The sequence below is a fragment of the Scyliorhinus torazame genome, chromosome 13, assembly GCF_047496885.1.
Source record: "Scyliorhinus torazame isolate Kashiwa2021f chromosome 13, sScyTor2.1, whole genome shotgun sequence".
NCBI classification, from domain to species: Eukaryota; Metazoa; Chordata; class Chondrichthyes; order Carcharhiniformes; family Scyliorhinidae; genus Scyliorhinus; species Scyliorhinus torazame.
In genome coordinates this window covers 183,761,141-183,775,807 of record NC_092719.1, presented here as the reverse complement: position 1 = coordinate 183,775,807, position 14,667 = coordinate 183,761,141, and the positions used below count along the sequence as shown (strand labels likewise).

At 46.1% G+C, this 14,667-nt stretch overlaps 1 protein-coding gene across 1 annotated transcript in view; it reads right to left on the bottom strand.

The window, feature by feature from the left end:
• The window catches only part of nup210 (nucleoporin 210), a 154,711-nt gene that overhangs the window by 18,249 nt on the left and 121,795 nt on the right, over positions 1–14,667 (bottom strand). The window contains exons 31-33 of the mRNA XM_072472543.1: positions 9,281–9,456; positions 2,554–2,774; positions 2,316–2,452 (exon numbers count right to left, since the gene is read on the bottom strand). Of these exons, the coding sequence (XP_072328644.1) occupies positions 2,316–2,452; positions 2,554–2,774; positions 9,281–9,456 (534 nt within the window). The remainder of the gene's footprint in view (positions 1–2,315; positions 2,453–2,553; positions 2,775–9,280; positions 9,457–14,667) is intronic.

Here is a 14,667-nt window from a genome sequence, read left to right as displayed (position 1 = left end):
ATGAACGCGGTGGACGAGTCCGTCCCCTTCCAGGTGGAGAGCGATGCATCAGAGGTCACCCTCGCCGCTACCCTCAATCAGACAGGCAGGCCAGTAGCGTTTTTTTCACGAACCCTCACCACCTCCGAAATTCGACACTCCTCAGTCGAAAAGGAAGCCCAAGCCATCGTGGAAGCCGTGTGGCACTGGAGGCATTACCTCGCTGGTATGAGCCATGGACCGTCATTAAAGCCGTACACAGTGTCTTCACCCTGTTTGGTTTCCCCACGTACGTTCAGTGACCAGGGCTCATCGTCCTACTCCATTGAATGAGGTTTACCCTCATCACTGACCAACGATCGGTAGCCTTCATGTTCGATAATACGTTGCGGGGCAAGATCAAGAATGATAAGATCTTGAGGTAGAGGATCGAACTCTCCACCTATAATTACGATATAGTATATCGTCCTGGGAAGCGCAACAAACCCCCAGATGCCCTGTCCCGCAGCACATGCGCCAGCACGCAAGTTGACCGACTACATGCTATCCACGATGACCTCTGCCACCCGGGGGTCACCCGGCTTCTCCACCACATCAAGGCCCGCAACCTGCCCTACTCCATTGAAGAGGTCAGAGCCATGACCAGGGACTGCCAAATCTGTGCGGAGTGTAAGTCGCACTTCTATCGACCGGATAAGGCCCACCTGGTAAAGGCATCCCGGCCCTTTGAGCGTCTCAGTATCGATTTCAAAGGGCTCCTCCCCTCCAACAACCGAAACACATATTTCCTCAACATCATCGACGAGTTCTCCCGCTTCCCCTTTGCAATCCCTTGGCCTGACATGACCGCGGCCACCGTCATTAAAGCCGTACACGGTGTCTTCACCCTGTTTGGTTTCCCCACGTACGTTCAGTGACCGGGGCTCATCGTCCATGAGCGACGAACTGCGTCAGTACCTGCTCAGTAAGGGCATCGCCTCAAGCAGGACTACCAGTTATAACCCCAGGGGAAACGGGCAGGTGGAGAGGGAGAACGCGACTGTCTGGAAGACCGTCCTCCTGACCCTACGGTCTAGGAATCTCCCAGTTCCCCACTGGCAGGTCCTCCCCGACGCACTCCACTCTATTTAGGTCCCTACTTTGCACGGCCACAAACAAGACCCCTCATGACTGCCTATTTGTTTTCCCCAGGAGATCCATCTCCGGAGCCTCGCTTCCGCCCTGGCTGAAGACACCGGGGCCCGTCCTGCTCCTCAAACACGTCAGGAGCCACAAGTCCGATCCCCTGGTCGAGAGGGTCCAGCTCCTACACTCCAACCCCCAGTATGCATATATTGAACACCCCGACGGCCGACAGAATACGGTCTCCCTCCGGGACCTGGCACCTGCAGGTTCCACTACTACCGCACCCCATCTTACCCCGCCCAACCTACGCTGGCCAGCGCCCCATCCCTGCATGGCACCCACACCCCAGCGCGCCATTCCCTCTTCACCGACCCACAGGAATGAAGCCCCAGAAGACATGATTGATCCCGGAGTCCACGTCTGTGCCCGCACCGGCGGCTTCACTACCGATGCCAGCACGGCTGAGTTTGAAGCCCGGGCCAGCTGGGATACCAGATCTTCGGCAATCACAGCGCACAATTTGTGCGCCAGACAGGCTGAACGCATGAACCCTTCACCCCCGCCGGACTTCTTTTTTTTTTTTTTTAATTAAAAACTGGGGGTGAATGTGGTGAATTTATTGCTGTAACAATTCACCATGTGCATATCTGTATTACGCTGTTGCCCATGTCGGCTCCACCTATGGACCATTGTAAGGTATTACCTATGATGTAGCATGTTGGGGCCTGTGTGGGCTCCGCCCCTGGCTCCACCCTTGAGGGGAGGTATAAAGAGCAGTCGCCCTGTAGGCGGCTCCCACTAACAGATCAGTCGCAGGCAGGCACTGTTCTAGTTGATTAAAGCCACAGTTTACTTCTACTCCTGGTTTCGTGTGAATTGATGGTCGCATCATAAATATAAAGTTTGTGGCTGAACCTCACTGTTATCCACCATTTTGAGGTACCACCCCACTTCCTCTTAACACAAAATTATTCATACTAGATGTATATATTGCAAACATTTTTGGAATTTTTCAAGCACAGTACTGAAATATGTTCCCAGCTATTTTACAGGAAAATATCCAATTGTTTTATTGAGCTACCAGGAAAATATCCAATTGTTTTATTGAGCCAGTACAATTGTTTCAACAAAAATAAGCGATCTACAAAATTTAGTCAGAAACAAATTAAAACTCATCTCAAAATTTGTTCCCCATTACCAAATGGGTTTACCTCTTTGTAGGTTTTTAGATGTCCTGGTACTTCATAATAGACAGTGACAGACCCAGAATCTCTTGCAACTGCAGTGCCAGTCTTTGGGTTAATCTGAAGAATATTACTTGAAGATGAACTCCAAACTCCTAATTGCGCTGTGAGAACATAGATGAAGTTGTGGTTTTGATCATGATCATTGTGTATTATTAGGTATTCACATGATCTAACTGTTACCAATGACATTTTATGTACCTACCTTCCTGACTAACTAGATTACTGCTGAAACAGATGACATCACCAACCACAACGTCTCCCAGTAAATCAGGGTAAATGAATTGTTCAACAGGCAAGGGAATATAATCCGCTATTCCGGTATGCTCCGTGTCCCAGACTCTCAATAAAGTCAGTCCCACATTCACAGCCCTTATTACAAAGGTGTTATTACTGGTTCCTTTGCCAATCTGCAACAGGTCATCCCTTCAAAAATAAAAGAACAGTTAAGATATAAATAATGAACCCACTGTATTTATATGTTGTGCCACTTCTACCACGAACGTCAGAGAAATGAATAATTTCAGGATTAGGTTGCATGCTCCAAATAATCCTCAGGCTAAACATATTTGTGGAAAGAGAGTTCAGGTAGACTGACTGAGCCAGTATCTGGCAGCATTGGGAGACATTGAGTCCAGCATATTTAAGGAGGGGATATTTAAGGAAAATTAAGCTCAAACTGCCCAGATCCTTTTAAGAGCATTGGCCAACACCACCTATCTCAATTGCTTACCCTTACAGCACTTGGTGAGTTTCCTGACTCACTGCCTTTATTGGACATTAATTTCCACCACAGTAACAAATGACCTTTCCAAGTTCAAATACAAGTAAAAAAAAACCCTCAAAAATGGTTTTGAAGTCACCATGGTAGGGCAACACGGTAACATAGTGGTTAGCACAGTTGCTTCACTGCTCCAGGGACCCAGGTTCGATTCCCAGCTTGCGTCACTGTCGGTGTGGGTCTGCATGTTCTCCCCGTACCTGCATGGGTTTCCTCCGGGTGCTCCGGTTTCCTCCCACAAGTCCCGAAAGACGTGCTTGGAAGGTGGATTGGACATTCTGAATTCTCCCTCTGTGTACCCAAAAGGCGCAAGAATGTGGCGACTTGGGCATTTTCACAGTAACTTCATTGCAGTGTTAATGTAAGCCTACTTGTGACAATAATAAAGATTATATCAAATTATATTATTTTTGTAGGCTGGGTGACATGTCCAGTCATGCTTCCTTGTCATCTTTTCAGTGGCTATGCAAACAACTTTTTACTCCTTTTTTAAGTATTTGCAACTTGGAGACTTTATCCTCAATAAGAAAACTAGGCACCTTGACACTTCAATCACCCCAGTGGGAAGAAAATCCTGATTTTAGCGGAACCTAAGCAATTAATTAGTAAGTTTTATGACACTGTATTCCAGATCCTGTGTGAGTGTATTAGAAACACTGCAGCTTTGGGAAAAAGACTTGGCAGTCAGTACTGATGAGGAAACCTGGGGTAATATATGGGAATATGCCAATAGAATTTCAGTCTGGAATAGAATGAAAGAAACGTGATTTAAAATATTACACCATCTGTATGTCTACATCAACCTTGAGACACAGTTTTGACCCTGCTATATCCTCATTGTGCCAAAAGTGCAAGGTAGTCGAGGGTGACTACATTCACTGTGTGTAGTTTTGTGTCACAATTCAATCCTACTGGTCTGGTTTGAGAAGATAGACTCTTCCAGATAGGAGAATCATTGACACTAATGAAAAAAGGCTGTATAACATCTTAACTCTGCGGCACAGGAAGAACATCCTTTGCTCATGGATTAGCGATAATTATCCTTCAATTCAGAGTTGGAATGGAATATATACATATGGAATTCCTAACTTACATTCTCCGTTCAAAATTGGATGTATTCTGAAAGGTATAGGCTCCGCTATGTTTGACTTGCTCCTACAAGGTTTTCCATAAGTTATGTAGCAGTGTATCCAACTTGCTTTACATGTTGATGTGCACCATATTGCCATGTTTACATGGCTTTATGCTCTTCCATCCTATTCTCTAGCTTATTCACGCAATGTTCTTTGTTATTGTATCGTCAAAGATACCAAGTTTAAAGATTAAGCTGAACCAATTTTGTTGGCATTCTCCTGTATTTGTCTGTCCTCGTGTGCAGCAGCAGCACCTCCACCAGTTTTGAGAGTTTATTGTGTTAGTTGTAAAAATGGAAAAACTCTAATAAAAATATATATTTTAAAAAAGATATGTGGTACAAGTAATTGGAAAGCCTCTTTCTTTCATCAAAGGGAATTATGATTCTGAATTCACAGTAACTGAAAATATTACTTTTGTTCACATGAGCACATCAAACCTGTATATATTTGCTCAGTATGGTTGACAAACGTTCAGATTATCATGTTAGGTAAGAGACAGGTATTCTCTAACTTTAGCTCTAAAGCATCAACCTCTTGAATGTCCAAAAGAGGAGTGGTGAAGGGCAACAGGAAATATCTAGAAGGAGCAAAGTTGTCTCAGTCACAGCTAATCTCACCTATAATCTGACACTGGCTAAATTAAATAACAATAATTTTAGCCATCACATGCAGTAGTGTAATTTGGTTTCAAAAGTCATTAGTTCAAAACCCATGTTAATTTGTGACATTGAATTCAGTTAGCCTAAAGAATAATCACAAAAGTTATTGTTCCTTTATAAAAATCCAACTTCTTCACAAATGTAAAGATACCTGGTACCTCTATCCTGCCTACATTTGAGTCAAGTGGTTTGGCTAACTGGGTGTGGTGTGGGTGGAATTTGGTAGATGATTTTAAACATTGCCCTGGATTTTGAAGCTTTAATGATGGTGCATGTCAGTGTGGTACTGAAAACAGGCTGAGAAGACACACATAGGCCAGGAACAGAGACTGTCTTATGAGACCCTGGCTGGAATCGATACAATCCATTTGCAAAAGCATCAAGTCAAGGCATAAACCTATATTGCCATATGGACTTAGGGGTTACCCACTCCAAAGACTATGAATATGTAACAAACTTCCAGACACAAGTGATCAACTTTGCAGCAGGGCGAAGAACAGACAAAGGGAGTTTCAGAGAATAATGGGTCTTGATTGAACCACCATGGATAAACAGGAGTATCCTGTCTTTCCCATTAACAAGTTGGGGTCTGGCTAGGACAATGGCCAGTGGTGGGCGTATACCTATGACTCAATCCAAGCTTCCCAGTATAAGAAAGCAGCATCGAACAGATCCTGACTGATAACCTGGGAGTTGCCCAGGCACAACCATCGCAAGAAGATAGGTTTTGAACCCAGAGAAGACATCAACATCAAGTGATCGAAGCCTGCCGGCCTCCTTTACCAAGTGTGGGTAAAACCCAAAGCTCAGCTGTGAGTCTGAGTCATATTTTATTGAGTAATAGAATTTTTTTTTTTTTTTTTTTAATTTAGAGTACCCAATTAATGTTTTCCAATTAAGGGGCAATTTAGCGTGGCCAATCCACCTACCCTGCACATCTTTGGGTTGTGGGGGCGAAACCCATGCAGACACGGGAAGAATGTGCAAACTTCACACAGACAGTGAACCAGGGCTGGGATCGAACCTGGGACCTCAGTGCCATGAGGCAGCAGTGCTACCCACTGCACCACCGTGTTGCCCTTTGAGTAATAGAATTGGGAATAAAATTGCATTAAACAAAAATATTAATATATATATACACACATATATATAATATATATATAATATATACACACACACATACATACATGTTGGACATGAGAAAGTTGGGTCAACTGAGAAAACAATGGCAGGTAAATCGCAACAAAAAAGTCTTGAAATAAATATTATCGGTTTTATTTTTTTCTTAGTAACGGAAATACCTACACTAAATGTTGTACTTCACAAATAACATGACTAAACATAGCTACTGAATTGCAGACAAGTCAGATAGAAAGAGGCCGATGACTAGGAACATAGTGAGTTCATTGTGGCTGAATAGTTCACAACTGGCCAAAAACAGGTTTTGCCCCATTCTCGTAGTCCACCCTCCCTTCCAGAGAGATGAGACTCGACTGCCACGGATAGGGCCAGATCACCGCCCACTTCCAGTGCTCCAACTCCACTGCAGCTGGAACCGAAGACCACAGAGCACCTGCCCAGTCTCATAGAATATACAGTGCAGAAGGAGGCCATTCGGCCCATCGAGTCTGCACCGACCCACTTAAGCCCTCACTTCCACCCTATCCCCATAACCCAATAACCCCTCCTAACCTTTTTGGTCACTAAGGGCAATTTAGCATGGCCAATTTAGCATGGCCAATCCACCTAACCTGCACGTCTTTGGACTGTGGGAGGAACCGGAGCACCAGGAGGAAACCCACGCAGACACGGGGAGAATGTTCAGACTCCGCACAGTGACCCAGCGGGGAATCGAACCTGGGACCCTGGCGCTGTGAAGCCACAGTGCTATCCATTAGTGCTACCGTGCTGCTCGGAACCCTTGTTCAATCAACGAGAATGAAGGTCTCTCACAGTGCTCACAAATCTACAGAACACATTTCTAGTACACACTCATCCTAAAAATCACTTTGAATCTTTTATACTTCCTCAGCGGGTCAGAATGGAGGAGAGTTTGTGGGAGGAAGAGTTGGGAGAGGATATGGAGGGGGGTTCTGGTGAGGTGCCCAGGAGAGTGAATGCCTCCACCTTGTGCGCGAGGTTGGGGCTGAGACAGCTGAAGGTGGTATACAGAGCACACCTCACGAGGGCGAGGATGAGCCGATTCTTTGAAGGAGTACAAGATGTTGAAACGGGGGGCCCCGCTAATCACATTCATATGTTTTGGTCCTGTCCAAAGCTAGAGGATTACTGGAAGGAGGTTTTTAGGGTAATTTCTAAAGTGATGCATGTGAAACTGGACCCAGGCCCCCGGGAGGCCATATTCGGGGTGTCGGACCAGCCAGGGTTGGAAAAGGGTGCGGAGGCAAATGTTGTGGCCTTTGCCTCGTTGATCCCCCAAGGCGGATCCTGATGGGTTGGAGGGCAGCCTCTCCACCCTGTGCCCTTGTGTGGCAGGGGAATCTGTTGGAATTCTTGACTCTTGAGAAAGTTAAGTTTGAACTGAGGGGAAGGGTGGAGGGGTTCTGCAATTCATGAACATTATTCATTATGCACTTTCAAGAACTGGATAACATCGAACACTAGTTGGGGGGGGGGGCGATGGATGTTAATGGTGGCTATGGATGATTCCTGATTCCTTTTTGTCAGTTGTTTATGTGAACATGGGGGCGAATGTTTTGGGTTTGGTGGGAGGATGGGATCGTTGTTATTGATATTGGGATTGCCAGATTTGTTACTGATTATTGTTTTTTGTTTGTGGGTGTAAATGTGGGAGAAAATGCGAAAAAGGAGAATAAAGAAATATTTTAAAATCTTTTAGACTTCCAAGAATTCTGGGCACGTTTAGCCAGGTGCTTCCGGTGTTTGCAGCGCCGAGAACGACTCCACCATATGACGTGACTCGGCTTCTTTTCCAGGCCTTGGTGAGGTATGCTCCATTGAGGCCTCACTTCGGCTCATATCCTGCACTAACAAACTCAGCTCGCATGTGCAGGAAGAGAGTGCGGTGACATTTGAACCCCCCACCATGGCCTCTGGACCCCCCCCCTCCAAATTTACCAATTAAGGGGACCTCTAACCCCCACCCCACCTCAAGGGCAGGGCACCCCCAGTCCAGATCCCTGGCATGGGCAAGATGCCACCTGGACACTGCCCTTGCCAGCCTGGCAGCGCTATCTGGGCACCCCGAGTTCCACTTTTGTGGAAACCAGTGATAAACGGCGCCTGCTCGGGGCCGCCAAGGCAAGGCCCTTAGCTCCCGCGCCTTGGGTAACTCCGGTGAAGAGATATTGAAGTGAGCCTGTATATGCAATCTGGATCCTGCACATTGACAGCGGGATCCAGTCTCGCGAAGCCGCACAAGATCTCATTAGATCTTGTGAGGTGTAACGAGGCCAGTAAATCTGAGAGGCATCTTGCGAGATTTACCGGCCTTGTCGCGTCCCGAGTTGGGTGTGACAGGGCCGATAGATTGCAGCCCTATTCTCAATAACAGATCTCATTATCCCAGATGCTGCTACATTGTTTATAGAACTACCTCCTCCGTATCTTGGAAGTTATATCTCGGAGTGTAGCGGTGGCACAGTGGTTAGCACTACTGCCTCACAGCACCAGGGACCCGGGTTCCATTCTGGTCTTGGATAGCCGCCTGCGTGGAGTTTTCACTTTCCCCCAGTGTCTGCGTGTTTCCTCCGGGTGCCCTGGTTTCTTCCCACAACCCAAAGATGTGTAGGTTAGGTAGATTGGCCATGCTAAATGGACTAGAAGTGTCCAAAGATGTGCAGGTTAGGTTAGGTGGGGTTATGGGGATAGGGTGTGCGTGGGGGGTGAGCCTATGTAGGGTGCTCTTTCAGAGGTCGGTGCAGACTCGATGGGCCAAATGGCCTCCCTCTACACTGTGGAATTCTGATTCTATGGTTCTACGAGATACCAAGTTTCCATCTCTGGGGCCCACCTCCCATTACTCCCAGGGTCAACCCCAATATTATTATATTAGTGCCCATGGTAATACTATTTATCATGACATTTCTGTCTTTTAAAACCTCTCTCTTATCATAGCAACACCATGGAAGATTCACCCCCTCCCCACACAATATATTTAAAATACACACAAAATGTGAATTAATGCAATTTCACAAAGGAGCCACAAATAGACGAGCACATACAACCTGCTAATTCTACGATTAACACTGAATTATTGTCTGGTTCTATTAGGCCCCGAGGTAACAGTTAATTTGTAAAGCCATGGGTACCACATATATTAACTTGTAACTTCATTTCAATATGGATAGACAGTAACAACCATCATTGGTTTACCTGTTCATAGCAAAGTTTACTATTGTATTCTGAGCATGGAAGGTGTCTCCAGAATGGTCATGGAAATGAACAGTCAAAGTTAAAGTTATCCCCACTGGAATGGCTGATGGAGACTCCTTGTTAAGTGTATGCATTACTGGACTTGTGCTGATTCTCAAGTAAGAGACAGGTGCAACCTAAAAGTATGGAAACCATAAAAGGGAGCACAGTGCATAATACCACATTTTCCTTTGCAAAGGTATCAAAAATAAACCAAAATTTAAGATCAGCATAAAGGAATTTATCTGCTTTAAATAAACAAAAAACGATTTGTCCAATTTCTAATGTTTTTTTTGTTGCTTTAAAATCGGTCCAAACGCTCCCCATGGATTTTAAAGTTATAACCTAAAACATTGTATTCTTCCGAAACCACTTTAAAGTAAGGTATAATTATTTTAATATCCAAGGACTGTTTAGATCAAACTGAAATTCAAACACTGGTTTAGATGGTGAAACGGTCAACTCGGCAGTTTCAGATATTCTGGGTGAATCAAGTGTAAAACAGAAACTTCCACTGGAAGTAGGGGACATTAGAATGTGGTATTTTTAATGCAATACCAGCAGGTCTCTCAAGGCATCACACAGAGTTAGAAGATATACACCATAACAAGGTATGTTTTATGAAGATAGACCAATATTACACATGTTACAGCTGTCCCATTCTCCGGAAACTGGAGATGCCTTTTTTATATACAATGTAGGAATAGTGCATTTCACAACCTGAGGGGTCCTAAAGCATATTATAAACAATTAAATATTTTTGTAAGGCAGAAAAGTGCAACAGCCAAATTGTGGACAGCAATGTTTGCACAAATGGGATTAGAGTAGTTAGGTGGTTGTTTTTGACTGGCACAGAAGCGATGGGCTGAAGGGCCTTTTCTGTACTGTAGACCTCTACGACTTTAAATAGCAATGTGACAAATGGCCAGATAATCTATTTCAGGGAGTCTGGTTGAGGGAAAAATGCCATCTTGAACACCAGAATGCCCTGCTCTTCAAATTGTGCCACAGGGTCTCAGTGCCAGAAACAGTGCAAAGAGTAGTGGACCCGGACAGTTAAAAGAGCAGGAAAGGTGACAGCAGCTTCAATGCCAGAAACAGCACAGAGAGTAGTGGATCCAGCCAGTTTGAAGAGATGTAGGGGAGGAGCTCACCATTAACAAAGTGGGAAATGCAAAGAAATTTAAATTAAAAAAAACAAATTAAATGAAACAGAGGTGCAGCACTAGGTGATGTGTTGTTCCTGCATGATGTGGGAGCTGGTGGACCCCATTGCGGTTCCTAGTGAACACATCTATAGCAAATGTTGGTTGCTTGAGGACCTTCAGCTCAGAGTTGATGAGCTGGGAGTCTGAACTTGGAACGCTGTGACATATCAGGGAGGGGGAGAGTTACCTGGGCGCTGTGTTTCAGAAGGCAGTCACACACCTTAGATAAACTACCTTCAATTCGGCCAGTGGTCAGGGACAGGACGGTGTGATTATGAGTTAAGTAGGTGGAGGGATCTAGGAGGGTATGGGTGCAGGAGCCTCAGCCCTTGTCCAACAGGTTTGGGATTCTTGCTCCCTGTCCCGATAAGAACAGGGACTGTGGGGAGGATGAGCAAACTGACCACAGCACCGTGGTACAGGGAGCCATTCAAGTGTGGGGGGCAGAGAAGTAAAGATCCAGTTGTCGTGGTCCACTTCAGTACCAATGGCATAGGTAGATTCTAGAAGGGGCTAAATTAAAAAGCAGAACCAAAAAGGTCACAATCTCCGGATTACTACCTCAGCCACAAGCTAATTGGCACAGGGTCAATAAGATTAAAGAGGTAAATGCATGGCTCAAAGGTTGGTGTGGAGAAATGGCTTTGAATTCATGGGACATTGGCATCAGTACTGGGGAAGGAGGGAGTTGTTCCGATGGGATGGTCTTCACCTGAATCAAGCTGGGACCAGAGTTCTGGCGAATCACATAACTAAGGCTTTAACCTAAATAGTGGTGGGGAAGAGTCAGTTGTATGGAAAATTGGAAAATCAAAGTTGAAGGTGAGAGTGCAGGTTAATGATGAGGACTTGAAACTAGTTAAAGGGTCCGAGGGCTCAGGACAGGTTAGTCAAGTTTCTAGAATACGGAATAGAACAGAATATGGAAAGCGGCAGGAATCTAACTTGAGGCACAGCAGAAAAGGGGGGCAGTCAACACAGGGCTGAGGGTGTTGTACCTAAATGCGTGCAGTATACAAAATAAAGTAATTGAGCATGTTGCGCACATTGAAATTTGGCAGATATGGGCAGTATGTGGCACAGTGGTTAGCACTGGGACTGCTGCGCTGAGGACTGGGATCGAATCCCGGCCCTAGGTCACTGTCCGTGTGGAGTTTGCACATTCTCCCCATGTCTGCATGGGTTTCACCCCCACAACCCAAAGATGTGCAGGTTAGGTGGATTGGCCATGCTAAATTGCCCCTTAATTGGAAAAAAAAATAATTGGGTACTCTAAATAAAAAAAGAAGAAATTGGCAGATACGATGGTGTGGGCATCACAGAGATGTGGCTGTAAGGGGATCAGGGCTGGGTTCTAAACCTCCAAGGATATGTGCCCTATCGAAAGGACAGGCAGATTGGGCGGGGTGGCATTGTTGGTAAGGAATGAACTTAAATCAATAGCAAGCAATATAGGGTCGGAAGGCATAGAATCTGTGTAGGGAGAGTTGAGGAATCGCAAAGGAAAAAAGACCCTGATGGGAATTATGTATAGGCCCCCTAGTAGTCAGGATGTGGGGCAGAAAATCAGGAGATACAAAAGGCATATAAGAAAGGCAGGTGCACTGGGAAAATCAGGTTGGTAGCAGATTCAAGAAAAGGAACTTGTGGAATGTCTACGGGATGGTTTTTTGGAGCAGCTTGTGTTGGAGAGTTCACCAGGGAACAGGGAATTCTGGATTTGGTGATGTGCAGACTTGATTAGGTAACTTAGACCTTTAGGGTTCACCTGTAGTTTGAGGGGGAAGCTGCAACCAGATGTAATGGTTTTACAATGAGTAAAGGTAACTACTAAGACATGAGAGAGGTGCTGGCCAGAGTTGATTAGAAGGGGAGCCTAGCAGGGAAGACAGTGGACCAGCAATTGCAGGAGTTTTGGGGGGTTATTCAGGAGGCACAACAGAAATTTGTTCCAAGGAGGCAGAAACATGCTAAGGGGAGGACAAGTCAAACATGGCTGACAAGGGACGTCAAGGACATCATAAAAGCAAAATAAAAAGCATACAAGGTGGTGAGGGCTAGTGGGAAGCCAGAGGATTATGAAGCCATTAAAAGCAAGCAGAGGACAACTAAAAAAGCATTTAGGGGGATAAGATGGAATACGAGTGTAGGCTAGCTAGTAAGATTGCAAGTGATTTTTTTAATATGTAAAAAAAGTAAGAGAGAGGCAAAAATGGACATTGGACCACTGGAAATTGAGGCTGGAGAAGTACTAATGGCAGAGGAACTGAATAGATAGTTTGCAGCAGTCTTCACAGTGGAAGACACCAGTGGCATACCAGAAATTTTCAAGAGAGTCAGGTGGCAGAGGTGAACGTAGTGGCCATCATCAAGATGATGCTGGGACAGCTGAAAGGTCTGAAGGTACATAAATCACCAGGACCGGGTGGATTGCAACCCAGAGTTCTGAAGGAGATAGCGGAGGAGATTGTGGGAGCATTGGTGGTGATCTTTCAGTAATCACAAGAGGCCAGCAGAGTCCCAGAGGATTGGAAAATGGCCAATGTAACATCCCTATTTAAGAAGGGAGGGAGGCAGAAGACAGGAAATCAGAGGCTGGATAGCCGAACGTCAGTTGTTGCTAAGATTTTAGTCTTATTGTTCAGGATGAGATTGTGGAGTACTTAGAAGTGCATGGTAAAATAGGACTGAGTCAGCATAGACATAGACTATTTTCTAAATGGGAAAAGGCTTCGGAAATCAGAAGCACAAGGGGACTTAGGAATCCTAGTTCAGGATTCTCTTAAGGTTAACATGCAGGTTCAGTTGGCAGATAGGAAGGTAAATACAATGTTAGCATTCATGTTACGAGGGCTAGAATATAAGAGCAGGGATGTACTGTTGAGGCTGTATAAGGCTCTGGTGAGACCACATTTGGAGTATTGTGAGCAGTTTTGGGCCCCGTATCTGAGAAAGGATGTGCTGGCCTTGGAAAAGGTCCAGAGGTGGTTCACAAGAATGATCCCTGTAATGAAGGATTTGTCATGTCATGTGAGGAGCGGCTGAGGACTCTGGGTGTGTACTCAATTAAATTTAGAAGGGGGGGGGGGGGGGGGGGGGGGGGGGGAATCTCATTGCAACTTGCAAAATTACTCAGAGGCCTCAGATAGAGTGGACGTGGAGAGGATGTTTTTACGAGTAGGAGTAACTAGACCCTGGGAAACAGCCTCAGACTGATCCTTTAAAACAGAGATGGAGGAGAGGAACCAACGCCCGCTGTGGCGGCTGGATGTGGGACTGCTGGCGGATGAGGTGGTGTGTGGGAAGGTGAGGGGGTGTATCGAAAGGTACTTGGAGGCCAACGACAACGGGGAGGTGCGGGTGGGGGTGGTATGGGAGGCGTTGAAGGCGGTGATCAGGGGAGAGCTAATCTCCATTAGGGCTCATAGGGAGAAGACAGGGGGTATGGAAAGGGAGAGGTTAGTGGGGGAGATTTTGAGAGTGGATAGGAGATACGCAGAGGCCCCGGAGGAAAGATTACTTGGGGAAAGACGACGGCTCCAGACGGAGTTTGACCTGTTGACCACAGGGAAGGCGGAGGCACAGTGGAGGAAAGCGCAGGGGGCGACCTACGAGTATGGGGAAAAGGCTAGTCGGATGCTGGCACACCAGCTCCGTAAGAGGATGGCAGCGAGGGAAATAGGGGGAGTCAAAGATGGAAGGGGAGCCACGGTTCAGAGTGCGACGAAAATAAACAAGGTATTTAAGGCCTTTTATGAAGAGCTGTACAGATCCCAGCCCCCAGCGGGGGAAGAGGGGATGAGACGATTCCTAGATCAACGGAGATTCCCGAGGGTGGAGGAGCAAGAGGTGGCTGGTTTGGGGGCACCAATTGGGTTGGAGGAGCTGAGCAAGGGTTTGGGGAGCATGCAGGCGGGGAAGGCCCCGGGACCGGATGGATTCCCGGTGGAGTTCTACAGGAAGTACGTAGACCTGTTGGCCCCGCTACTGGTGAGGACCTTTAATGAGGCAAGAGAGGAGGGGACCCTGCCCCCGACAATGTAGGAAGCGACAATTTCTTTGATCCTAAAACGGGACAAGGACCCACTGCAATGTGGATCGTACAGGCCGATCTCGCTCCTCAATGTGGATGCAAAGTTG